Here is a 26,528-nt window from a genome sequence, read left to right on the forward strand (position 1 = left end):
GGGGAGCACGGACAGGAAGGACAAGGGATGGCGCAGGAACAGCAGAGAAGGGAAACCGGAGGGAAGAGAGGGATGGAGCAGGAAGAGGAGGGAACACAAACATGAGAAAGAAAGGAGATGGATGGAGCAGGAACAGGAGAGAAACCTGAGAGAAAAGAAAGAGGGATGGAGCAGGAAGCGGGGGGAACACAAACCTGACAAAGGAGATGGATGGAGCAGGAACAGGAGAGAAACCTGAGAGAAAAGAAAGAGGGATGGAGCAGGAAGAGGGGGGAACACAAACCTGACAAAGGAGATGGATGGAGCAGGAACAGAAGAGAAGAGAAACCTGAGAGAAAAGAAAGAGGGATGGAGCAGGAAGAGGGGGGAACACAAACCTGACAAAGGAGATGGATGGAGCAGGAACAGAAGAGAAGAGAAACCTGAGAGAAAAGAAAGAGGGATGGAGCAGGAAGAGGGGGGAACACAAACCTGACAAAGGAGATGGATGGAGCAGGAACAGAAGAGAAGAGAAACCTGAGAGAAAAGAAAGAGGGATGGAGCAGGAAGAGGAGGGAACACAAACATGAGAAAGAAAGGAGATGGATGGAGCAGGAACAGGAGAGGACAAACCTGAGAGAAAAGAAAGAGGGATGGAGCAGGAACAGGAGAGAAGGGAAGCTTGAGAGAGTAGAAAGAGGGATGGCGCAGGAACTGGAGAGGTAACCTGAGAGAAGGAAGAGGGATGGAACGGGAGGGAAAAGGAACCTGTGAAAAGGAAGGAGACAACAGAAAGAGGGATGGAAAAGCACAGAACCCTCGGAGAGAAGGAACGAGTGCAGGAAGAGGGGTGGAGCAAGAACAGGAGAAAAGAGGAACCTGGAAGAGGGACTGAACAGGAGGGAAGAGGAACCTGAGAGAAAAGGAAGGAAGGAGAGCGCAGAAAAAGGATGGAAAAGGGCAGAGAAGCCTCAGAGAAAAGGAAGAGGGATAGAGAAAAGGAAGAAGGATATAGCAAGAAGAGGGATGGAGCAGGAACAGGAGAGAAGAGAACCCCGAGAGAGATGGAGCACCAACAGGAGGGAAGAGAAGCCTGAGAGACAAAGGAAGGAGCAGAAACAGGAAGGAAGATGAACCTGCGTGAAGGAAGGGGAGAGCAGAAAGAAGGACGGAGCAGGAACACAAGTGAGGAGAAACCTGAGAAAGGAGAGAGTAGTAACAGGGATGCAGTAGCAGCACGAGGGAAGAGAAGCCTGAGAGTCTGAAGAGGGATGGAGTAGGAGGGTAGAGAAACCTGAGAGAGAAGGAGGAGAGGCAGAAGAGGGATTAGACGGGGGGGACAAGATAGAGAAACCCGAGAAAGTAGGACGGTGGAGCAGCAAGAGGAGGGAAGGGAAACCCGAGAGTAAGAAGAGGGGGGAGAGTAGAAAGAGGGATAGAGCAGGAATAGGAGGGTAAGGAAACCTGGGAGAGAGGAGGGACGGGGAAGAGAAACTGGAGAGAGAAGGAAGGAGCGAATTGGAAAAGGGATGGAAGGGGAGGGCAGAGAAACCAGACGGGAAGAACAGAAAAAGGAGAGGAGGAACAGAAGGAAGAGGGTAGAAAGAAAAGAGTGATAATGGGAAAAAGACAGGAAGAGCAAGAAAGGGGGATAGAGACGAAATATGAACACGTAGAAAAGGTGAGAAAGTGAGACGAGTTTTTTTTTAATTTATTTATTAAAAACAAGGGCATGCAGGCTTGCCTTAGTGTCCAGATGACAAAGAACAGTTCAAGCATGACAGCATTCTAGCACCTATACCTAATAGATGATGTAGAATGTCAACCAAGCAAAGACTATTTTATTTGGAACTTGTTGCATGTCTGCAATCCTGAAGTAGTATGTCACTGCTGCTGGACTTAAAGGATTTCTGACCCTAACTATATGCACAGTTGTAACTAGTGTGTTTTATGTCTACTCGCCTCACGCTGAAACCAGCATTTGCTCCCATTTCTAAGGGAGCAGAGGAAAACGGACGACATGCATAGGCGGTGGAAAATGTTCATAAAGGGCAGGGCAAACCTACATCCACACAAAAAAAGAATGGACTGGATCTTCCACTCATCAGCAACAAGTTTCAAGGTTGTAGCTGCAGGTCGAGATGTCTAAAATGGACATCAACTTAAACACGAGAGAAATCGCAATTTGGTACAACACAAGGTGCAAATGGACTTCACCAATCACAAGTGCACACATATGAACCACAAATCCCACATAACGACAAACATACATTCTTCACTGGTCCCAGTTTTGAAGGCATCCCAGGTATGAGGCATTGATGGACCTTTAATCGGGGCAAAATAGTGGAAAGTCTCGGTCAAGGGGTGAGGGTAAGAAGGCGCTTGGCTCTCCATCAGAAGCACAGTATCACCAACACCAGGCCATTTCACAGCCCTGCTTGCAGTGACCGAGCGGCTCTCTGGCATTACAGTTGAGCTCTGGTCTCAATCGAAACAGAACATCTTCAGTTGGCTTGCATGCCTGTGACCCCACTGAAGGAACAACAAACAGAGGGCCAGTCTGAAAAAATATTCACATGGGGAGTATGACCGGTGTCCAGATTAATTTATAGGACTTTTGCTTTGACAGAAGTGGAGCAGAGAGTTGGTATAAAGAGTGGTGGACGACTTTCACCCAGGAGAGGCTGACTGAGTCAATACACAAAAGGGACCACTGTTCAGGTTGAGAGCAGGGTACCAGGACCCAGAGACAGATAAATAAGGCCATGATTGTGGTCGGAGACTAGAAGTGGACCTGCACCCTGTACCCAGCCATTCCCGCAATGCAAAAGTAACAACACATGCCAAATATTCTTAACTTTTACAATCAACTTACAAAGGCAGCTGCAACTAGCAACCAGCTTGTATGGTTCATTTACCCAGTATATACACACAGCACTTTAACAAGCCTGCATTTTCACAACTAGGTAAACCAATTGTGCAAACTCCGCCCCATACGCCCCCACAGCAGCTTATGGTCGGTCGAAAGTACTAATCTTGTCCAATGTAAGCAGTAAGCAAACGCTCTACTGCGCCAGACCATACCACGAACTATACTTCAATTAGCTCATTATAGCCACCGTTAAAGGGTCAGAAAAGAACCAACTAATGCTTCCTTGATAACATGGTTCTCTCCGAAGAACTGCTGGCATCTAGATATATAATCCATTATTCCCAGCATCAGACGATTGTACACCGTTTGCACTTTCGTTTTATCCACGTTGAAACATTAGTGTACACAAACATTTGAGTACATCCAGGTGTAATGAGAGCTGTTAGGTGACCTGTTTATGTAGCACAACGTGATGATATACATTGGCCAAATCCAATGTCAAACACTATAGCATTCGCCAAGATGAAAGCCATCTTGCACAAATATAGCACTAAATAATCAAAGTACAGCTTGCATACACCTAGAGAGAATCTCAAAAACCCACTACCACTATTGAGGGGACTAAAGGGTGACCAATTTGTAAGCCCAATGGCTTCTCATCAGTCTTGGCTGCCCTAACCGTGTGACATTTATCAGTTTCTTCCGATACGTTAGTAGATTCCTCACTTTGCCACATATCTGCACTGCTCCTTCACTCAAGGCCCTAAGACGATGACTAAATGCATTCTTCCAGAACGTCAATTTTCAAAAATTCCCATCAACTTTACATAAAGTTCAGTACAGTCAGTACAGCATGAGACTGCCAGGCCAAAATAACTGCTCCTTACATGACAGACGTATCTGCTCACTGTCCCTCCAAAACCTAATTCATTAAAAAAAATATCCAAGATTTGTTACTGTGCCTACATTATAACCAGATCTCGCATAAGCTGGCTGTGATCTACCTCACTCTAAAACAAAAGAGGGGATAGGAGGAAAAAAATACGGGCTGGGCTTACCCTCCTAAATGACTATGTAACGTGACCTAAAAGCCCAGCACAACTCAAAAGGAAGCCTCCACAGAAGAAATTCAGGAAAATATAGTTTTCCTAAGAAAAGACCTCACCCACCAGGGTTACCTCTTGGTGGTATGCATCATCATTGGGTCCATCTTGATCCGTTGCAGAACGAGGCGTGCTGCGAATAACGAATTACGCGGGAGCACTTTAAAAAAAAAAAAAGACTATTTTGAACTTCCTTGCATGCTAAAGATGAAGTATACTGCACCTAACACCTGTGGTGTGGTATTGCAAAGAAAATCATTGGTTCCGGTATCATAGATCCACGGGGCAGGTTTGGGGGTGCTTGTAGTCACAATTCCGCCAAAGCAACAATCCTGCTCTTTCACCTACTAGCCTCCTTACCACTTTTCAATGCAATACTTTTGATGACACCACGAGAGTTAGGTGCAGTATACCTTATCTTTAGCATGCTAAGGACATGCATTTTTCCTTTAAGGAGTGGTACCAGGGAGTTATCCCTGGTCCTGATAATAAGCCTAGCTGTAGACCGGGAAGGCAGGTACATAATATACCCCATTTTTAGGTTGAGCACGTAATTGCTCTGGCCTGGTGTAATCTATCTGTGGGCTTTTAACCACGCCCATTGCTATCACTCGTTCATGGGCTTGCCTTTCTAAAAACACTTATCAGTGGTAAATGCTTTACGTTTGTCCCTCCTTGGGGCAGTTTTGTGACCTCCTTGGCCATTAACTGTTACATGGATAATTACACGTTTGCCGATACGGTTGTCTGAGAGCTAACTTTTTTCCTCTTCTCTCTCCTTCGCGCTCCTGGCGGCAGTGGTGCTTTGAATCTGCTTGCTTATGTCAACTGTTTTACTTTTCATTTTCAATTTATGCGGCAAGAAAAGTCCAGTTAGCAATTTACAACACTAATAGCTCTAACTCAAGCAAACCTGTGACCCATTGTATTGCAAGTGCTTGATAATCATACCGCCACTGTGGCCGGTAGTAAAATATTGATGCCCCTGGTCGGCAGGTATTTTAAACCTTTTCAAGACCCTTACCCCTATTTTCTTCCCTCTCGGGGAATGAGGTTATATAGTTTTTTTTTTTTTTTTAAAGTGCTCCCACGTAATTTGTTGGTCGCACAGCACGCCTCATTCTGCAATGGAATGAGATAGACCCAATTATGAAACATGCCACCAACGGGTAACACTGGTGGGTGAGGGTTTTTCTTAGGAAAACTAATTTTCCTGTATTTCTTCTGTGTTTTGAGCTGGGCTTTTAGGTCATGTCACATGTGATCTACCTCAGTCAACAACTTCCACACATCTTCAAACATTTATCTACTCCAGGATTATCTTAAATGTGTACTAACTTATCTATTATACCATCCTTCTTTTGCTGTTCTTCAACTTCAGTAACCAGTAAAACTGTGTTGCTGGGCTGAAGAGAGCCTACTGTGTGTTTGGCCGGCCCAAGACAGCCGGCCAACCACGTGCACTGTGAAGGTGGAGTGCTGAGCACTCCCCCCTCCAGTCCACGTCACCCTCCGTAGCCCCGCCCCTTAGAGAAAACGATCATAAAAATAGTTTTGCATAGTTTTCTTTAAAAGGTTTTGCAGCGGCCGCTGCTGGCGGGGGACAACTCTCCTCCGCCCAAATGGAGGAGTCACCACTGTCTTTCACACATCACCTTAAAATGCCGATAACATGTACTCTTCTTCATACCTCCATTCACATACTGGATTGATCAGTTCCTCGTTTCATGGAGGCTTTTACCTTTTAGTTCCTCCAAAGACACTGACTGCGACCTGTAACGGAATCCCTGCCGAGGACCACTAATTCTTGGATCTTTTTACTTTAAGTTCTCATGAACATTTATTCATACAAAACCTAATTGGCGCGCATTTCAAAGCTGCATGTGGCAGCTCTTGTAAACATCAGATATGTATGCTTTCCGGCTTCTACACCTCTACTGCAATACGTCATTTGTTTTCTTGCAATACCTTTCTTCCATTTCCTTTGTGTGTTATTACATTCAGTCATCCTTGTAGATGCAGTTGCTACCTTATGTAAATGACTTGGCTCGTTCAACCCATAAAATTACCCCTCACTAGAGAATTGTTTTTAAAAAATATGTTCTTCCCCCTTCCTGTACTTCAATATACACTTCCGACAGGTCTAGTAATCTTGCTTGTTTGAAGCACACTGATGGGTCATTCACTGGTTTGTAAAACGACTGGCACATGATGCTGTTTAGGTGCCATGATTATAATACCCATCCACTCAACTGCGTAACTGCCTTCCCATTCAATTCTTACACATTTTGTTGTGGGTCAAGAACTGTCAGCCTTAATAGTTACAACATAAATCAATAGAGGCACTCCAACTAGCATCTTCACTTCGTTTTCAGAAATTCAATACTAAACACAAGCGAAAAAAAGTGTTGACAGCTGTCATCAGGATCTCAATACAAAGAGCACACGTTCTCTCGAGCCATACATGCAATATAAGCTAAAACAAAGCAGTCGCTGTCTGGTTACTATGGACTGAAGAAAATAATGTAACCCTTTACCTGAAAAATCACTGAATTTTGGGTATTGTCTTCATTGGAATAACATGCGATGTGTGGAATAAAACACTACACTGTAGCAATTACATTGTGCAACATACATCTTGTGTATATTCCCCACAGTTACATTGGCATGACAGTAATTTTTTCCCCAGTTTATTTACCTACACTGCATTTCATGTATAGTAACCAGAGATGGTGCAAACCACTGTGCAAGAGATGGCAGTCAGAGATGGGAGAGAGAGCACAGCCAGGGAAGGGAGAGGGAGCAGCCAGAGAAGTCAGGGAGAGAGAGAGCTGCCAGGGAAGGAAGGGAGAGAGCAGCCCGAGAAGTCAGGGAGAGAGACAGCTGCCAGGGAAGGAAGGGTGCAGCAGAAGTACGAACTCCTACGCTACAACCAGAGGAACTAGAGTGTAGTCAGGTGATGGACAGAGTCAGGGAGCTAAAGACTAACCAGGCACCATAAATACACCGCTGCTCTATCAACAGTAGTCTGTGAAGTCACACAAGGACCCTACCGAGAGGCAGTCTCAACAGGTCCCTAACCAGAGCGCCGAGAGCACACAAAGAGCCCCCGAGGGAGTACAAAACAATGACAATGCGCCTGAAGTTAAAGAGAAAGCTGCCAGAAGGCACGTAAAGACCATCACTTTATCGAGAATGCTGTCATGGCGGTCATTTATGAAAACATGAGACAATACGCACAAGCAAATGCGCACCGTGTTTAGAAACCAGCCATAAAGTTTATACAAAAGCATTGCACCATCAGGAGAGCAGAGGGGCCCCAACCAGACAGCAATCACAAACAGCAGGCAAGAAAGCAACATTACTGGAAGTGATTTGAAGCATAGAGATATGTGCTCTCATACCCCGATGAGACAGCATCACGGGGGAACACAAACCTCGTCATGACGCCAGGGTCGCAGAGACCCGGGTCTACTCAAGAGGCCTTCGTTTTACTGGGAATGAAGCCAAGTGAGGCACGGGCGCTGCTATCGGAGAGAGAAAACACAGACCGCCTCTCTGCGATCCCTGGAGTGCTGCAGAGCGCGCCTGGTGCCAGCTGGAAACAGACAAGGCACAGACAGACAAAGAGCTTACCTTGTCCCTCTTCGGCCAGTGCACGATGGGGAGCCCGGTCAAGGAAAGCTTCTTGGGGTCGTTGGCGTGTTCCTCCAGCAGCTTCTGAAAAAGAACAACACAGTGGGGGTGAGAGGAGGAAGGAGAACCCTGGCGTCACTGCAGATCAGAGGCAGACTCTAGGATGTGATAGCTCATGTCTAACCCTCTACTGTGGCGGCGACCTTCAGCCTGTGATGACTACTCCAGAGCAACTTGCCGCTACAACCGGTACCTGCTCCAAACCCAGCTACACAGTCACACTCGGAGCCCTGGTCCCTGTGCGCAGACCACGAGCTGCAGACAGGAACTGAGCCAAAGCGGTGCCACATCCCCCACGCAGAGCTGCAGCCACCGACAAGCCCCAGGCTGAGCCTCTCAAAGGGTTGGGGGCACGAGGGGCAAGCGAAGGGAGCCCTGCTACACAGAAGCAGAGGCCTGCCCGGTGGGGAGAAAGGCAGCATGACAGTGCCTTACATGGGCTGCGGAGCATGAATGACAGCACAGACCAGGCTGGGTCAGGCTCTGGCTTCAGAGTTTGAATCACAGTCGGCTGCAGAGCCCCAATGACGCGCCCCTCAGGGGAGGGGAGCCGCAGGGCAGGCTGGTGCTCACACCGGCTCCAGTATAAAGCACAGGCCCGGGGAGGGGGGAGGCAGGGTCAGGCTGGTGCTCACAGCGGCTCCAGTATAAAGCACAGGCCCGGGGAGGGGGGCAGCAGGGTCAGGCTGGTGCTCACACCGGCTCCAGTATAAAGCACAGGCCCGGGGAGGGGGCAGCAGGGTCAGGCTGGTGCTCACACCGGCTCCAGTATAAAGCGCAGGCCCGGGGAGGGGGGCAGCAGGGTCAGGCTGGTGCTCACACCGGCTCCAGTATAAAGCACAGGCCCGGGGAGGGGAGCCGCAGGGTCAGGCTGGTGCTCACACCGGCTCCAGTATAAAGCACACGCCCGGGGAGGGGGGAGGCAGGGTCAGGCTGGTGCTCACACCGGCTCCAGTATAAAGCACAGGCCCGGGGAGGGGGGAGGCAGGGTCAGGCTGGTGCTCACAGCGGCTCCAGTATAAAGCACAGGCCCGGGGAGGGGGGCAGCAGGGTCAGGCTGGTGGTCACACCGGCTCCAGTATAAAGCACAGGCCCGGAGAGGGGGGAGGCAGGGTCAGGCTGGTGGTCACACCGGCTCCAGTATAAAGCACAGGCCCGGGGAGGGGGGCAGCAGGGTCAGGCTGGTGCTCACACCGGCTCCAGTATAAAGCACAGGCCCGGGGAGGGGAGCCGCAGGGTCAGGCTGGTGCTCACACCGGCTCCAGTATAAAGCACAGGCCCGGGGAGGGGGGAGGCAGGGTCAGGCTGGTGGTCACACCGGCTCCAGTATAAAGCACACGCCCGGGGAGGGGGGAGGCAGGGTCAGGCTGGTGGTCACACCGGCTCCAGTATAAAGCACAGGCCCGGGGAGGGGGGAGGCAGGGTGAGGCTGGTGCTCACACCGGCTCCAGTATAAGGCACATGCCGGGGAGGGGGGGCAGCAGGGTCAGGCTGGTGCTCACACCGGCTCCAGTATAAAGCACACGCCGGGGAGGGGGGCAGCAGGGTCAGGCTGGTGCTCACACCGGCTCCAGTATAAGGCACACGCCCGGGGAGGGGGGAGGCAGGTGCTCACACCGGCTCCAGTATAAAGCACAGGCCCGGGGAGGGGGCAGCAGGGTGAGGCTGGTGCTCACACCGGCTCCAGTATAAAGCACACGCCGGGGAGGGGGGCAGCAGGGTCAGGCTGGTGCTCACACCGGCTCCAGTATAAAGCACACGCCCGGGGAGGGGGGAGGCAGGGTCAGGCTGGTGCTCACACCGGCTCCAGTATAAAGCACACGCCCGGGGAGGCAGGGTGAGGCTGGTGCTCACACCGGCTCCAGTATAAAGCACAGGCCCGGGGAGGGGGCAGCAGGGTGAGGCTGGTGCTCACACCGGCTCCAGTATAAAGCACAGGCCCGGGGAGGGGGCAGCAGGGTCAGGCTGGTGCTCACACCGGCTCCAGTATAAAGCACAGGCCCGGGGAGGGGGCAGCAGGGTGATGCTGGTGCTCACACCGGCTCCAGTATAAAGCACAGGCCCGGGGAGGGGGCAGCAGGGTCAGGCTGGTGCTCACACCGGCTCCAGTATAAAGCACACGCCGGGGAGGGGGGCAGCCTGGTGCATTACACTGAAACTCCAGGCTGCAGTGTAATGCACACGTCCGTCCAGAGAAGGGGGCAGCAGGGCCAGGCTGGTGCCTTGCACTACTAGAGCTCTGGAGTCGGAGTTTGCATGGCACGCCTGTCCCCGGGGCGCAGGCTAGGCGGCTGCCTTGCACTCCTGGCTGCAGAGCCTGAATCACGCCCCTGGGAGGGGGACAGCAGTGTGAGGCTGCTGCTTCACACTGGAGCCTCCAGGATCTCTCAGACGCCAAGGGAGAGGTGGGTCAGGCTGTGCTCACACCGGCTCCAGTATAAGGCACACGCCGGGGAGGGGGGCAGCAGGGTCAGGCTGGTGCTCACACCGGCTCCAGTATAAGGCACAGGCCCGGGGAGGGGGGGCAGCAGTATCAGGCTGGTGCTCACACCGGCTCCAGTATAAGGCACACGCCGGGGAGGGGGGAGGCAGGGTCAGGCTGGTGCTCGCAGCGGCTCCAGTATAAGGCACACGCCGGGGAGGGGGCAGCAGGGTCAGGCTGTGCTCACACCGGCTCCAGTATAAGGCACACGCCGGGGAGGGGGCAGCAGGGTCAGGCTGTGCTCACACCGGCTCCAGTATAAGGCACACGCCCGGGGAGGGGGGAGGCAGGGTCAGGCTGGTGCTCACACCGGCTCCAGTATAAGGCACACGCCGGGGAGGGTGACAGCAGGGCCAGGGTGATGCCTTACACCGGTATTCCGGCCGCAGTCCCGCCCCCAGCTCGGGGGAGGGCCGGCTCAGCGGCCCGCAGAGGCGCTCCGGTCCGGCCGCGGGCTCCCGGCGCGCACTTCCAGGCTCCCACAATGAGGAGCGGTGAGTCCGCGTCCGGCTCCGCTCCCCTCCCCCACGCACACACCGCCAGCTCCCAGCAGTGCATTGCAGCGGAAGGAACACACTGGGGCCCGCCCCCGCGAGCCAGCCCGGCCCCGCCCACAGCTGGCACCACGAGGCGAGGGGCGGGGCCAATGCAAGGGCCAGGACTCCCGGAGCAACAGCAGGCCCCGCCCACCGCTGGCGCCACGAGGCGAGGGGCGGGGCCAACAGGAAAGGCGTGGCCTCCCGGAGTAACAGCGCTGCTGGCGCCACGAGCCGAAGCAGGCGGGATCAACAGGTAGGCGCGACTTCCATAGGGAGAAGCAGCGGCACAGGGACAGGAGGCCCCGCCCACTGGGTGGGGTACATGAGCCATGGGGGCGGAGTCAAAAGGAGGAGCGCTGCTTCCTGAGGCAATAGTGCTCTAGGGACAACAAGGCCCCGCCCCACTGCCGGCGTCAGCCGCCGAGGGGGCGGAGTTAAAAGAACGAAATCACCAGCAGAGGGCGGCAGCTGAGAGGAGTTCCGTCCGGGCGGAGTCCAGAGCGGGGGCGGGGCCTGTCAGTGTGTATCACTCAAGGCCTCCCTCCGGGAGGGGCGGGCAGGGAACAGGACGCTCTCTGCCTCCCACAGACAGCACACACCCGCCTCTGCGGGCGCAATGACTCAGCAGCACACTGGCCGGCTGCAACGTCACTGCCATAAACCAGCAGCATGCACACACACACTGTCAAACAAGATTGCCCACAGCCGTACTGCCCTCAGCCAGACGCCTGCATCCACCATGCACATCCTACAGCAGCATCCAGGCTCCCACCAGACCACTGTCTGTGAACAAACTAGCAGCCTACAGCAGAACTAGCAGTAACTGCAGCATGTACACACCAGGACTGTCAAAAACTAGCAGCATTCTGCCTACACCATTCCTGCCCTGAGCCAGAAGCCTGCATCCACCATGACCATCCTACTGCAGCTTCCAGGCTCCCACCTGACCACTGTCTGTGAGCAAACTAGCAGCCTGCAGCAAGACGAGCATCAACTGCAGCATGTACACACTAGGACTGTCAAGAACGAGCAGCATTCTGCCTAAACCATTACTGCCCTGAGCCAGAAGCCTGCATCCACCATGCACATCCTACAGCAGCATCCAGGCTCCCACCTGACCGTGATAAAACTAGCAGCCTACAGCAGAACTAGCATCAACCGCAGCATGTATGTACACACCAGGTCTGCCCAGAACGAGCAGCATTCTGCCTCCACCATTACTGCCCTGAGCCAGAAGCCTGCATCCACCATGCACATCCTACTGCAGCATCCAAGCTCCCACCAGACCACTGTCTGTGAGAAAACTAGCAGCCTACAGCAGAACTAGCATCAACTGCAGCATGTACACACCAGGTCTGTCAAAAACAAGCAGCATTCTGCCTACACCATTACTGCCCTGAGCCAGAAGCCTGCATTCACCATGCACATCCTACAGCAGCACCCAGGCTCCCATCATACCCTTGTCTGTGAGTAAACTAGCAGCCTACAGCAGAACTAGCATCAACTGCAGCATGTACACACCAGGTCTATCAAAAACAAGCAGCATTCTGCCTCCACCATTATTGCCCTGAGCCAGAAGCCTGCATTCACCATGCACACCCTACAGCAGCATCCAGGCTCCCACCTGACCCTCGTCTGTGAGCAAACTAGCAGCCTACAGCAGAACTAGCATCAACCGCAGCATGTATGTACACACCAGGTCTGTCAAAAACAAGCAGCATTCTGCCTACATCATTACTGCCCTGAGCCAGAAGCCTGCATTCACCATGCACATCCTACAGCAGCATCCAGGCTCCCACCTGACCCTTGTCTGCGAGCAAACTAACAGCCTACAGCAGAACTAGCATTAACTGCAGCATGTACACACCAGGACTGTCAAAAACGAGCAGCTTTCTGCCTACACCATTACTGCCCTGAGCCAGAAGCTTGCATTCACCATGCACATCCTACAGCAGCACCCAGGCTCCCATCAGACCCTTGTCTGTGAGCAAACTAGCAGCCTACAGAACTAGCATCAACTGCAGCATGTACACAATTGGACTGTCAAAAACAAGCAGGATAATGCCTACATCATTACCTCCCTGAGCCAGAAGCCTGCATCCACCATGCACATCCTACAGCAGCATCCAGGCTCCCACCAGACCACTGTCTGTGAACAAAGTGACAGCCTACCCACAAACTCTGTCCTACATCCGCAACGTAAACACACACTGCCTGCCTTAAATCTGCTCACACTGTGCCTGATCGACGCCAGAGGCACACCAACAGCCGGCAGTGTGATAACAGAGCATCTAAACAAGACATTTGACCGCAGCAAGCTAGCGCTAAACCTGTACACGTGCACAATCACTTCACACCATATACTTACAAGTCACTCGACACTACCTATTCTAAGCCAGCAATCTACACCCATATGACACGCCCATGCGAGAAAGTTACCAACACTAACTCCATCCCAAGCCGGTAACCTAGCCACACTGCCTAACCCCCAAGCCAACATCCACTTGTCACCTTGCCAGGCCTAGTGTTTCAGCCAAGCAACCCACCCACACGTCTTCTCTAAGTAAACAACCTAACTCACACTTTATCGTTCCTATCTTTACTCAACATGCAATTGGCAACAATTACTATGCCTCAATACAGTCCTGCCCAAAAACAGTGCCTACTCCACCCAATGACCTTTGGGCACAAGAGTGCAACAAGTACTGTCTGCATCATGCATAACCCACTCGTCATCATGCCCTCTGGTATTTGTTTCACATCATGCCTGACACAAGAACCATATCTGTGTGCAACAAATATCATGCCTCAGTGCATGCCAATACCATATGTTAGGCACTCTTGGTACTTTCTTTCTGGTAGATACAATATTGAACTGCAGATTACTTACCTTTAGAATATCCCCAGGCACTAGACTGGATCCAGAGAAATTTCAACAGCAGTGTTTCTGCACACCGGCAGATGGTGCAGTTGAATTTCACAATGGCTCCATGGAACTCTGAACGTGATGGAGTGGAGCCCCACCCCAAAGTGCAGACATCTCTTTCTAGTCTTTCCCCCATTCCATGCCTTCAGATGCGTAGTGTATTAACAACTGATGGTGGCATAGTGCCAGCCTTTTTAAACACCAAAGAGGCGTTATGAGGAGTTAGGAGGCTTGCAAGGAATCTGGTTAGAAAGAATGCCCACCAGAGACCGCTACCAAAAGTAAGGAGCTTGTTCTTGCTTTCTGGCTAGGGAGGACTCTACATAAACAAGGCACTTTCTTACATTGGAGGCCTATGTGGCGAGTCAAGCTCTGCTGCAGGGCAGGTGGCTAGCCTACTGGCATTTTATAAATCCAAGCATACTGTATCATCAGTAGATAGAGTCAGGTTGCAGACAGAATCCTGCTGACCTATGAAGGACACTCAAGAGCCCCAAAAGCAAAGCCAGAGGAAGAGGCACATGACTTGGTCCCAGCCCTACTGCTCTGCTGCACCCACCGATTTGCACCAAAGTCGACTCGTCCTGCAAGCTGCAGAGCCTCCAAAAGCCTGGTAGACCTTCCTGCCCTACTTAGTATTTTTACTACAGTGGGCGTCCCTAAGGACGAGGTATAAGAGGCAGTAACTTCATGTCTGCACACCTCAAGGCCATGAAGAATAAATGCGGAGTGACTTATAAGTTCACTACTCCATCTCACCCACAAGGAAATGGTTTAGTTGAGAGATTCAACAAAACCATCAAAGGCATGATTGCAGTACTCCCTGAAAAACTCAAACGACGACAGGATATCCTGTTACCATGCTTGCTTTTTGCCTAGAGAAGTGCCACAGAAGGGAGTAGGGTTGTTCCCCTATTGAACTTCTGTTTGGTCTTCCTGTAAGGGGACCACTGTATCAAGTGAGAGAAGGCTGGGAGACACAACTCAAACAGTCCAAACAAGACATTGTGGACTATGTGATTGCCTACGTTTAAGGATGGCTGAGTATATGGAAAAAAGCATCCAACAACCTTGAGGCTGGCCAAGAGCTCCAGAAGCACTGGTATTACCAAAAGGTTGCCATGGTGGAGTTCTAACCGGGTCAGAAGGTGTGGGTACTGGAGCCTGTGGCTCCCAGGGCACTCCAGGACAAATGGAGTGGCCCTTACCCCATCCTTGGAAAGAAGAGTGAGGTAACTTACCTGGTTGACTGAGGCACCCCCAGGAACCCTCACATGGTCATCCATGTGAACCGCCTAAAGCTCTTCCATGACGTGGCTGAAGTGGCCATGCTGATGGTCACTGATGAGGATCAGGAAGAAGAGAGCAAGCCTCTGCCCAAACCCCTGTCTCACAGCCCCGAAGATGAGTATGTTGAGGGTGTGGTCGTTTCAGACACTCTCAAGCTTGACTGTTAGCATGTCTGACAGCAGTATGCTGAGCTCTCTTCCCTCACCCCTGGTCAGACTAACCGGTGTGACCATGATTTGGACACTGGTGACCACATGCCTGTCAAAAGCAACATTTATACACAATCTCACCAATTGAAGGATAGCATCAGCGCTAAAGTAAGCAGAATGCTGGATTTGGGGTTAATTGAGCCCTCTGACAATCCCTCTGCCAGCCCAGTGGTCTAAATACCCAAACCTCAGTCCAAGGGGTATGGTACCATTGTGGCACCCCCTCACAGAATTGACCTCCAAGAAAGTACCAAAGAAAGTAAACTGGACAGTGAGCTGTCGAAAGACTCTTGACACTATGAGGGAAGCAAGGGAAACTAGGGAATTTTGATATCAAATATTGTATTAATAAACCCTCACTGATGGCAGTGATGGATTTATTAATACATGCACCTAGAGAGCACCTTAGAGGTGCCCCCTGAAAACCTACCAACTACCCATGTGGGGACTGACTAGTTTTAGCCAGCCTGCCACCACCAAACACAAGCCTGAACGCCTAGGGTGACAGTCTTTGCTCTCGGGTGCTCGGCTACAAAGCCTGCTCTGGGAGAGGTGTTTACACACCGCACCTAACATAATGACCTGCGAACCTGCATTCTAAGGCAGGGGGCTTTAAAGAAGTCCACCATCCTTGGTATGCAGATCTGGCTTCACTCACAGGAGAGATGCCAACCCTCCTGCTCCAGGGCCTACTGGACACTTGGACAGGTGGGAAATTTAGTATTCAGGGAGGTGTCCCCAACCCTCAGGTCAGTTCCACTTCTAAGGTGCGCTGCCTGATGTAGAGACAACTTTTAGAAATCTGCCATCTTGGTGTGGGCAAATTTAGGAACTCTGGGACAGGGTTATGTCCACTTCCCACAGGAAGTGGTCATATAAGGGGTGTAGTGACCCCAGGTGTAAGTAGTCCATTGATTACTCCCTGCCCTCCCGAAACACACCTAAATGCAGTATTTAGGGGAGACCCTGGCACCAGGAAGGCAAATTCCTGCTGACCTACGAAGGACACTCAAGTGCTGCAAAAGCAAAGCCAGAGGAAGAAGCAAATGACTTGGTCCCAGCCCTACCGGCCTGCCTGCTGCTTCCACAGGTTTGCACCAAATAAGATTCATCCTTCAATCTGCTGTGCCTCCAAAACCCTGGGAGGCCTGCCTGCCTTCAACAAAGACCCAGGAACTTCTGTGGAGCAGCAGAGCTGCTTCCCTGCATTTTGGAGGCACCCCAAGAGAACTGCGAGGACTCTGGACCACAGAAAAACCAGACACCTGAAAGCACCACTGCACCTGTGCCGCCTTGGCCAAGATGAGGTGGGCCAACAGTGCCAAAGTGGTACCCCAGCCCTCCAGAGACAAAGCCCACACTGGACTTGCCCACTGTAGACTTACTGACACCACCTGCAGCCTCTACATGCAGGCCCCCTCAACCGCAAGTGCTCTGGTGGAGAAAACCCGATGACTCAGGACAACTCTGCACCAGTCACCCCTGGCTCATGAAGAAGAGGACTAAGGGTGTCCCCACGTCCCTGGACACCTCAAGATTGGAAACTACTTGTTGACCCCCTCCCCCCCCCCCCCCCCCCCAACGACTGGATCCCCAGTCCTCACCTGCAGCATATTTTCAACCAGACCAATCCCCATTGATTAACATTGGGCACTCAATGCCATAATACATCACTGCACCCAGCCACCCCAGTGCCACCCGGTGTGAGCTGTTGGGTGTGCTTCTGACCCTTGCCCAATACTCGCCTACAGTCCAGGGAATTGGCCCGTAAGTCATTGTACTGTACTTGTTTGCCATCCTTTGTTTTTCCTCCATAGGATAACACTGCAGCTTCCAAAAATTGCACTAGATGTCGACTTTTCAAAACTGTAAACATTTTTCTTGCAAAACGTACTTACCCGATTATAAGGAAGCACTTTCCAAAGTAAGTTTCTGAAGTAAGCAGGATGATATATGTAGGAAGTTGGCTCTGTATGTGCTATTTCAAAGTAAGGAATAGCATGCACAGAGTCCAAGGGTTCCCCTTAGAGGTAAGATAGTGGCAAAAAGAGATAATACTAATGCTCTATTTTGTGGTAGTGTGGTCGAGCAGTAGGCTTATCCAAGGAGTAGTGTTAAGCATTTGTTGTACATACACATAGACAATAAATGAGGTACACACACTCAGAGACAAATCCAGCCAATAGGTTTTTGTATAGAAAAATATCTTTTCTTAGTTTATTTTAAGAACCACAGGTTCAAATTCTACATGTAATATCTCATTCGAAAGGTATTGCAGGTAAGTACTTTAGGAACTTCAAATCATCAAAATTGCATGTATACTTTTCAAGTTATTCACAAATAGCTGTTTTAAAAGTGGACACTTAGTGCAATTTTCACAGTTCCTAGGGGAGGTAAGTATTTGTTAGGTTAACCAGGTAAGTAAGACACTTACAGGGCTTAGTTCTTGGTCCAAGGTAGCCCACCGTTGGGGGTTCAGAGCAACCCCAAAGTCACCACACCAGCAGCTCAGGGCCGGTCAGGTGCAGAGTTCAAAGTGGTGCCCAAAACACATAGGCTAGAATGGAGAGAAGGGGGTGCCCCGGTTCCGGTCTGCTTGCAGGTAAGTACCCGCGTCTTCGGAGGGCAGACCAGGGGGGTTTTGTAGGGCACCGGGGGGGACACAAGTCCACACAGAAATTTCACCCTCAGCGGCGCGGGGGCGGCCGGGTGCAGTGTAGAAACAGCGTCGGGTTCGCAATGTTAGTCTATGAGAGATCTCGGGATCTCTTCAGCGCTGCAGGCAGGCAAGGGGGGGATTCCTCGGGGAAACCTCCACTTGGGCAAGGAAGAGGGACTCCTGGGGGTCACTTCTCCAGTGAAAGTCCGGTCCTTCAGGTCCTGGGGGCTGCGGGTGCAGGGTCTCTCCCAGGCGTCGGGACTTTAGGTTCAAAGAGTCGCGGTCAGGGGAAGCCTCGGGATTCCCTCTGCAGGCGGCGCTGTGGGGGCTCAGGGGGGACAGGCTTTGGTACTCACAGTATCAGAGTAGTCCTGGGGTCCCTCCCGAGGTGTTGGATCGCCACCAGCCGAGTCGGGGTCGCCGGGTGCAGTGTTGCAAGTCTCACGCTTCTTGCGGGGAGTTTGCAGGGTTCTTTAAAGTTGCTGGAAACAAAGTTGCAGCTTTTCTTGGAGCAGGTCCGCTGTCCTCAGGAGTTTCTTGTCTTTTCGAAGCAGGGGCAGTCCTCAGAGGATGTCGAGGTCGCTGGTCCCTTTGGAAGGCGTCGCTGGAGCAGGATCTTTGGAAGGCAGGAGACAGGCCGGTGAGTTTCTGGAGCCAAGGCAGTTGTCGTCTTCTGGTCTTCCGCTGCAGGGGTTTTCAGCTGGGCAGTCCTTCTTCTTGTAGTTGCAGGAATCTAATTTTCTAGGGTTCAGGGTAGCCCTTAAATACTAAATTTAAGGGCGTGTTTAGGTCTGGGGGGTTAGTAGCCAATGGCTACTAGCCCTGAGGGTGGGTACACCCTCTTTGTGCCTCCTCCCAAGGGGAGGGGGTCACGATCCTAACCCTATTGGGGGAATCCTCCATCTGCAAGATGGAGGATTTCTAAAAGTTAGAGTCACTTCAGCTCAGGACACCTTAGGGGCTGTCCTGACTGGCCAGTGACTCCTCCTTGTTTTTCTCATTATTTTCTCCGGCCTTGCCGCCAAAAGTGGGGCCTGGCCGGAGGGGGCGGGCAACTCCACTAGCCGGAGTGTCCTGCTGGGTTGGCACAAAGGAGGTGAGCCTTTGAGGCTCACCGCCAGGTGTGACAATTCCTGCCTGGGGGAGGTGTTAGCATCTCCACCCAGTGCAGGCTTTGTTACTGGCCTCAGAGTGACAAAGGCACTCTCCCCATGGGGCCAGCAACATGTCTCGGTTTGTGGCAGGGTGCTAAAACTAGTCAGCCTACACAGATAGTCGGTTAAGTTTCAGGGGGCACCTCTAAGGTGCCCTCTGGGGTGTATTTGACAATAAAATGTACACTGGCATCAGTGTGCATTTATTGTGCTGAGAAGTTTGATACCAAACTTCCCAGTTTTCAGTGTAGCCATTATGGTGCTGTGGAGTTCGTGTTTGACAAACTCCCAGACCATATACTCTTATGGCTACCCTGCACTTACAACGTCTAAGGTTTTGTTTAGACACTGTAGGGGTACCATGCTCATGCACTGGTACCCTCACCTATGGTATAGTGCACCCTGCCTTAGGGCTGTAAGGCCTGCTAGAGGGGTGTCTTACCTATACTGCATAGGCAGTGAGAGGCTGGCATGGCACCCTGAGGGGAGTGCCATGTCGACTTACTCGTTTTGTCCTCACTAGCACACACAAGCTGGCAAGCAGGGTGTCTGTGCTGAGTGAGAGGTCTCCAGGGTGGCATAAGACATGCTGCAGCCCTTAGAGACCTTCCTTGGCATCAGGGCCCTTGGTACTAGAAGTACCAGTTACAAGGGACTTATCTGGATGCCAGGGTCTGCCAATTGTGGATACAAAAGTACAGGTTAGGGAAAGAACACTGGTGCTGGGGCCTGGTTAGCTGGCCTCAGCACACTTTCAATTGTAAACATAGCATCAGCAAAGGCAAAAAGTCAGGGGGCAACCATGCCAAGGAGGCATTTCCTTACACAACCCCCCCCCCCCCAAACGAAAGAGGATGAGACTAACCTTTCCCAAGAGAGTCTTCATTTTCTAAGTGGAAGAACCTGGAAAGGCCATCTGCATTGGCATGGGCAGTCCCAGGTCTGTGTTCCACTATAAAGTCCATTCCCTGTAGGGAGATGGACCATCTCAACAGTTTAGGATTTTCACCTTTCATTTGCATCAGCCATTTGAGAGGTCTGTGGTCAGTTTGAACTAGGAAGTGAGTCCCAAAGAGGTATGGTCTCAGCTTCTTCAGGGACCAAACCACAGCAAAGGCCTCCCTCTCAATGGCACTCCAACGCTGCTCCCTGGGGAGTAACCTCCTGCTAATGAAAGCAACAGGCTGGTCAAGGCCATCATCATTTGTTTGGGACAAAACTGCCCCTATCCCATGTTCAGAGGCATCAGTCTGCACAATGAACTGCTTAGAATAATCTGGAGCTTTTAGAACTGGTGCTGAGCACATTGCCTGTTTCAGGGTGTCAAAGGCCTGTTGGCATTCCACAGTCCAGTTCACTTTCTTGGGCATTTTCTTGGAGGTGAGTTCAGTGAGGGCTGTCACAATGGATCCATATCCCTTCACAAACCTCCTGTAATACCCAGTCAAGCCAAGGAATGCCCTGACTTGAGTCTGGGTTTTTGGAGCTACCCAGTCCAGAATAGTCTGGATCTTGGGTTGGAGTGGCTGAACTTGGCCTCCACCTACAAGGTGTCCCAAGTAAACCACAGTTCCCTGCCCTATCTGGCATTTGGATGCTTTGATAGAGAGACCTGCAGATTGCAGAGCCTTCAAAACCTTCCTCAGGTGGACCAGGTGATCCTGCCAGGTGGAGCTAAAGACAGCAATATCATCAAGATAAGCTGTGCTAAAGGACTCCAAGCCAGCAAGGACTTGATTCACCAACCTTTGGAAGGTGGCAGGGGCATTCTTTAAACCAAAGGGCATAACAGTAAACTGATAATGCCCATCAGGTGTGGAGAATGCTGTTTTCTCTTTTGCTCCAGGTGCCATTTTTATTTGCCAGTACCCTGCTGTCAAGTCAAAGGTACTTAAGAATTTGGCAGCACCTAATTTATCTATGAGCTCATCAGCTCTTGGAATTGGATGAGCATCTGTCTTGGTGACAGAATTGAGCCCTCTGTAGTCCACACAAAACCTCATCTCTTTCTTTCCATCTTTGGTGTGAGGTTTGGGGACTAAGACCACTGGGCTAGCCCAGGGGCTGTCAGAGCGCTCAATTACTCCCAATTCCAGCATCTTGTGGACTTCCACCTTGATGCTTTCCTTAACATGGTCAGATTGTCTAAAGATTTTGTTCTTGACAGGCATGCTGTCTCCTGTGTCCACATCATGGGTACACAGGTGTGTCTGACCAGGGGTTAGGGAGAAGAGTTCAGGAAACTGTTGTAGGACTCTCCTACAATCAGCTTGCTGTTGGCCAGAGAGGGTGTCTGAGTAGATCACTCCATCTACTGTGCCATCTTTTGGGTCTGATGACAGAAGATCAGGGAGAGGTTCACTCTCTGCCTCCTGATCCTCATCTGTTACCATCAACAGATTGACATCAGCCCTGTCGTGGAAGAGCTTAAGGCGGTTTACATGGATCACCCTCTTGGGGCTCCTGCTTGTGCCCAGGTCCACCAGGTAGGTGACCTGACTCTTCCTTTCTAGTACTGGGTAAGGGCCACTCCATTTGTCCTGGAGTGCCCTGGGAGCCACAGGCTCCAGAACCCAGACTTTCTGCCCTGGTTGGAACTCAACCAGTGCAGCCTTTTGGTCATACCAAAACTTCTGGAGCTGTTGGCTGGCCTCAAGGTTTTTGGTTGCCTTTTCCATGTACTCTGCCATTCTAGAGCGAAGGCCAAGTACATAGTCCACTATGTCCTGTTTAGGCTCATGGAGAGGTCTCTCCCAGCCTTCTTTAACAAGGGCAAGTGGTCCCCTTACAGGATGACCAAACAGAAGTTCAAAGGGTGAGAATCCTACTCCCTTCTGTGGCACCTCTCTGTAAGCGAAAAGCAGACATGGCAAGAGGACATCCCATCTCCTTTTGAGTTTTTCTGGGAGCCCCATGATCATGCCTTTTAATGTCTTGTTGAATCTCTCAACCAAGCCATTAGTTTGTGGATGGTATGGTGTAGTGAATTTGTAAGTCACTCCACACTCATTCCACATGTGTTTTAGGTATGCTGACATGAAGTTGGTACCTCTGTCAGACACCACCTCCTTAGGGAAACCCACTCTGGTAAAGATACCAATGAGGGCCTTGGCTACTGCAGGGGCAGTAGTCGACCTAAGGGGAATAGCTTCAGGATACCTGGTAGCATGATCCACTACTACCAGGATATACATATTTCCTGAGGCTGTGGGAGGTTCCAGTGGACCAACTATGTCCACACCCACTCTTTCAAAGGGGACCCCCACCACTGGAAGTGGAATGAGGGGGGCCTTTGGGTGCCCACCTGTCTTACCACTGGCTTGACAGGTGGGGCAGGAGAGGCAAAACTCCTTAACCATGTTGGACATATTGGGCCAGTAGAAGTGGTTGACTAACCTCTCCCACGTCTTGGTTTGTCCCAAATGTCCAGCAAGGGGAATGTCATGGGCCAATGTTAGGATGAACTTCCTGAACAGCTGAGGCACTACCACTCTCCTAGTGGCACCAGGTTTGGGGTCTCTGGCCTCAGTGTACAGGAGTCCATCTTCCCAATAGACCCTATGCGTTCCATTTTTCTTGCCTTTGGACTCTTCAGCAGCTTGCTGCCTAAGGCCTTCAAGAGAGGGACAGGTTTCTTGTCCCTTACACAGCTCCTCCCTTGAGGGTCCCCCTGGGCCTAAGAGCTCAACCTGATAAGGTTCAAGCTCCAAAGGCTCAGTTCCCTCAGAGGGCAGAACTTCTTCCTGAGAAGAGAGGTTCCCTTTCTTTTGCTGTGTTGCAGTTGGTTTCCCAACTGACTTTCCTTTCCTCTTGGTAGGCTGGGCCATTCTTCCAGACTCCAGCTCTACTTGTTCACCCTGTGCCTTGCATTGTGCTCTTGTTTTCACACACACCAGTTCAGGGATACCCAGCATTGCTGCATGGGTTTTTAGTTCTACCTCAGCCCATGCTGAGGACTCCAGGTCATTTCCAAGCAGACAGTCCACTGGGATATTTGAGGAGACCACCACCTGTTTCAGGCCATTGACCCCTCCCCATTCTAAAGTAACCATTGCCATGGGATGTACTTTTCTCTGATTGTCAGCGTTGGTGACTGTGTAAGTTTTTCCAGTCAGGTATTGGCCAGGGGAAACCAGTTTCTCTGTCACCATGGTGACACTGGCACCTGTATCCCTCAGGCCCTCTATTCTAGTCCCATTAATTAAGAGTTGCTGTCTGTATTTTTGCATGTTAGGCGGCCAGACAGCTAGTGTGGCTAAATCCACCCCACCCTCAGAAACTAGAGTAGCTTCAGTGTGGACCCTGATTTGCTCTGGGCACACTGTTGATCCCACTTGGAGACTAGCCATACCAGTGTTACCTGGATGGGAGTTTGGAGTGGAACCTTTCTTGGGACAGGCCTTGTCTCCAGTTTGGTGTCCATGCTGTTTACAGCTATGACACCAGGCCTTTTTGGGATCAAAGTTTTTACCCTTGTACCCATTGTTTTGTGAAGAGGCTCTGGGCCCACCCTCCTGTGCAGGTTTTTGGGGGCCTGTAGAAGACTCTTTACTATTTTTAGTTTTGGTTGTCTCATCACCCTTCCCCTGGGGAGTCTTTGTGACCCCTTTCTTTTGGTCACCCCCTGTTGAAGTCTTGGACACCCTTGTCTTGACCCAATGGTCCGCCTTCTTTCCCAATTCTTGGGGAGAAATTGGTCCTAGGTCTACCAGATGCTGATGCAGTTTATCATTGAAACAATTACTTAACAGGTGTTCTTTCACAAATAAATTGTACAGCCCATCATAATTACTTACACCACTGCCTTGAATCCAACCATCTAGTGTTTTCACTGAGTAGTCAACAAAGTCAACCCAGGTCTGGCTCGAGGATTTTTGAGCCCCCCTGAACCTAATCCTGTACTCCTCAGTGGAGAATCCAAAGCCCTCAATCAGGGTACCCTTCATGAGGTCATAAGATTCTGCATCTTTTCCAGAGAGTGTGAGGAGTCTATCCCTACACTTTCCAGTGAACATTTCCCAAAGGAGAGCACCCCAGTGAGATCTGTTCACTTGTCTGGTTACACAAGCCCTCTCAAAAGCTGTGAACCACTTGGTGATGTCATCACCATCTTCAAATTTTGTCACAATCCCTTTGGGGATTTTTAACATGTCAGGAGAATCTCTGACGCTATTTATATTGCTGCCACCATTGATGGGTCCTAGGCCCATCTCTTGTCTTTCCCTTTCTATGGCTAGGAGCTGTCTCTCTAAAGCCAATCTTTTGGCCATCCTGGCTAACAGGAGGTCATCTTCACTGAGAGCATCCTCAGTGATTTCAGAAATGTGGGACCCTCCTGTGAGGGACTCACTATTTCTGACTAACACAGTTGGAGACAGGACTTGAGGGGTCCTGTTCTCCCTATTTAGGACTGGAGGAGGGACATTGGCCTCCAAGTCACTAATTTCTTCCTCTGTGATGTCATCATCAGAGGGGTTGGCTTTTTCAAACTCTGCCAACAGCTCCTGGAGCTGAATTTTGGTAGGTCTGGAGCCAATGGTTATTTTCTTTATATTACAGAGAGACCTTAGCTCCCTCATCTTAAGATGGAGGTAAGGTGTGGTGTCGAGTTCCACCACATTCATCTCTGTATCAGACATTATTTTGCTAAAAGTTGGAAGACTTTTTAAAGAATCTAAAACTGTTTCTAGAATCTAATTTCAAACCTTTAACAAACTTTTAAACTCTAAAAGACAATGCTAAACAGGGACTTAACACACAAGGCCCTAGCAGGACTTTTAAGAATTTAGAAAAATTTCAAATTGCAAAAATGAATTTCTAATGACAATTTTGGAATTTGTCGTGTGATCAGGTATTGGCTGAGTAGTCCAGCAAATGCAAAGTCTTGTACCCCACCGCTGATCCACCAATGTAGGAAGTTGGCTCTGTATGTGCTATTTCAAAGTAAGGAATAGCATGCACAGAGTCCAAGGGTTCCCCTTAGAGGTAAGATAGTGGCAAAAAGAGATAATACTAATGCTCTATTTTGTGGTAGTGTGGTCGAGCAGTAGGCTTATCCAAGGAGTAGTGTTAAGCATTTGTTGTACACACACATAGACAATAAATGAGGTACACACACTCAGAGACAAATCCAGCCAATAGGTTTTTGTATAGAAAAATATCTTTTCTTAGTTTATTTTAAGAACCACAGGTTCAAATTCTACATGTAATATCTCATTCGAAAGGTATTGCAGGTAAGTACTTTAGGAACTTCAAATCATCAAAATTGCATGTATACTTTTCAAGTTATTCACAAATAGCTGTTTTAAAAGTGGACACAGTGCAATTTTCACAGTTCCTAGGGGAGGTAAGTATTTGTTAGGTTAACCAGGTAAGTAAGACACTTACAGGGCTTAGTTCTTGGTCCAAGGTAGCCCACCGTTGGGGGTTCAGAGCAACCCCAAAGTCACCACACCAGCAGCTCAGGGCCGGTCAGGTGCAGAGTTCAAAGTGGTGCCCAAAACACATAGGCTAGAATGGAGAGAAGGGGGTGCCCCGGTTCCGGTCTGCTTGCAGGTAAGTACCCGCGTCTTCGGAGGGCAGACCAGGGGGGTTTTGTAGGGCACCGGGGGGGACACAAGTCCACACAGAAATTTCACCCTCAGCGGCGCGGGGGCGGCCGGGTGCAGTGTAGAAACAGCGTCGGGTTCGCAATGTTAGTCTATGAGAGATCTCGGGATCTCTTCAGCGCTGCAGGCAGGCAAGGGGGGGATTCCTCGGGGAAACCTCCACTTGGGCAAGGGAGAGGGACTCCTGGGGGTCACTTCTCCAGTGAAAGTCCGGTCCTTCAGGTCCTGGGGGCTGCGGGTGCAGGGTCTCTCCCAGGCGTCGGGACTTTAGGTTCAAAGAGTCGCGGTCAGGGGAAGCCTCGGGATTCCCTCTGCAGGCGGCGCTGTGGGGGCTCAGGGGGGACAGGCTTTGGTACTCACAGTATCAGAGTAGTCCTGGGGTCCCTCCCGAGGTGTTGGATCGCCACCAGCCGAGTCGGGGTCGCCGGGTGCAGTGTTGCAAGTCTCACGCTTCTTGCGGGGAGTTTGCAGGGTTCTTTAAAGTTGCTGGAAACAAAGTTGCAGCTTTTCTTGGAGCAGGTCCGCTGTCCTCGGGAGTTTCTTGTCTTTTCGAAGCAGGGGCAGTCCTCAGAGGATGTCGAGGTCGCTGGTCCCTTTGGAAGGCGTCGCTGGAGCAGGATCTTTGGAAGGCAGGAGACAGGCCGGTGAGTTTCTGGAGCCAAGGCAGTTGTCGTCTTCTGGTCTTCCGCTGCAGGGGTTTTCAGCTGGGCAGTCCTTCTTCTTGTAGTTGCAGGAATCTAATTTTCTAGGGTTCAGGGTAGCCCTTAAATACTAAATTTAAGGGCGTGTTTAGGTCTGGGGGGTTAGTAGCCAATGGCTACTAGCCCTGAGGGTGGGTACACCCTCTTTGTGCCTCCTCCCAAGGGGAGGGGGTCACGATCCTAACCCTATTGGGGGAATCCTCCATCTGCAAGATGGAGGATTTCTAAAAGTTAGAGTCACTTCAGCTCAGGACACCTTAGGGGCTGTCCTGACTGGCCAGTGACTCCTCCTTGTTTTTCTCATTATTTT

The 26,528-nt window shown here is 50.9% G+C and overlaps 1 protein-coding gene across 3 annotated transcripts in view; it reads right to left on the bottom strand.

The window, feature by feature from the left end:
- Positions 1 to 26,528, bottom strand: part of KDM2A (lysine demethylase 2A) — a 448,889-nt gene that overhangs the window by 124,503 nt on the left and 297,858 nt on the right. For all 3 annotated transcript variants that reach the window (XM_069232944.1, XM_069232943.1, XM_069232945.1), the window contains one exon: positions 7,591 to 7,674. In XM_069232944.1, the coding sequence (XP_069089045.1) occupies positions 7,591 to 7,674 (84 nt within the window). The remainder of the gene's footprint in view (positions 1 to 7,590; positions 7,675 to 26,528) is intronic.

The sequence above is a fragment of the Pleurodeles waltl genome, chromosome 4_2, assembly GCF_031143425.1.
Source record: "Pleurodeles waltl isolate 20211129_DDA chromosome 4_2, aPleWal1.hap1.20221129, whole genome shotgun sequence".
Classification (NCBI taxonomy): Eukaryota; Metazoa; Chordata; class Amphibia; order Caudata; family Salamandridae; genus Pleurodeles; species Pleurodeles waltl.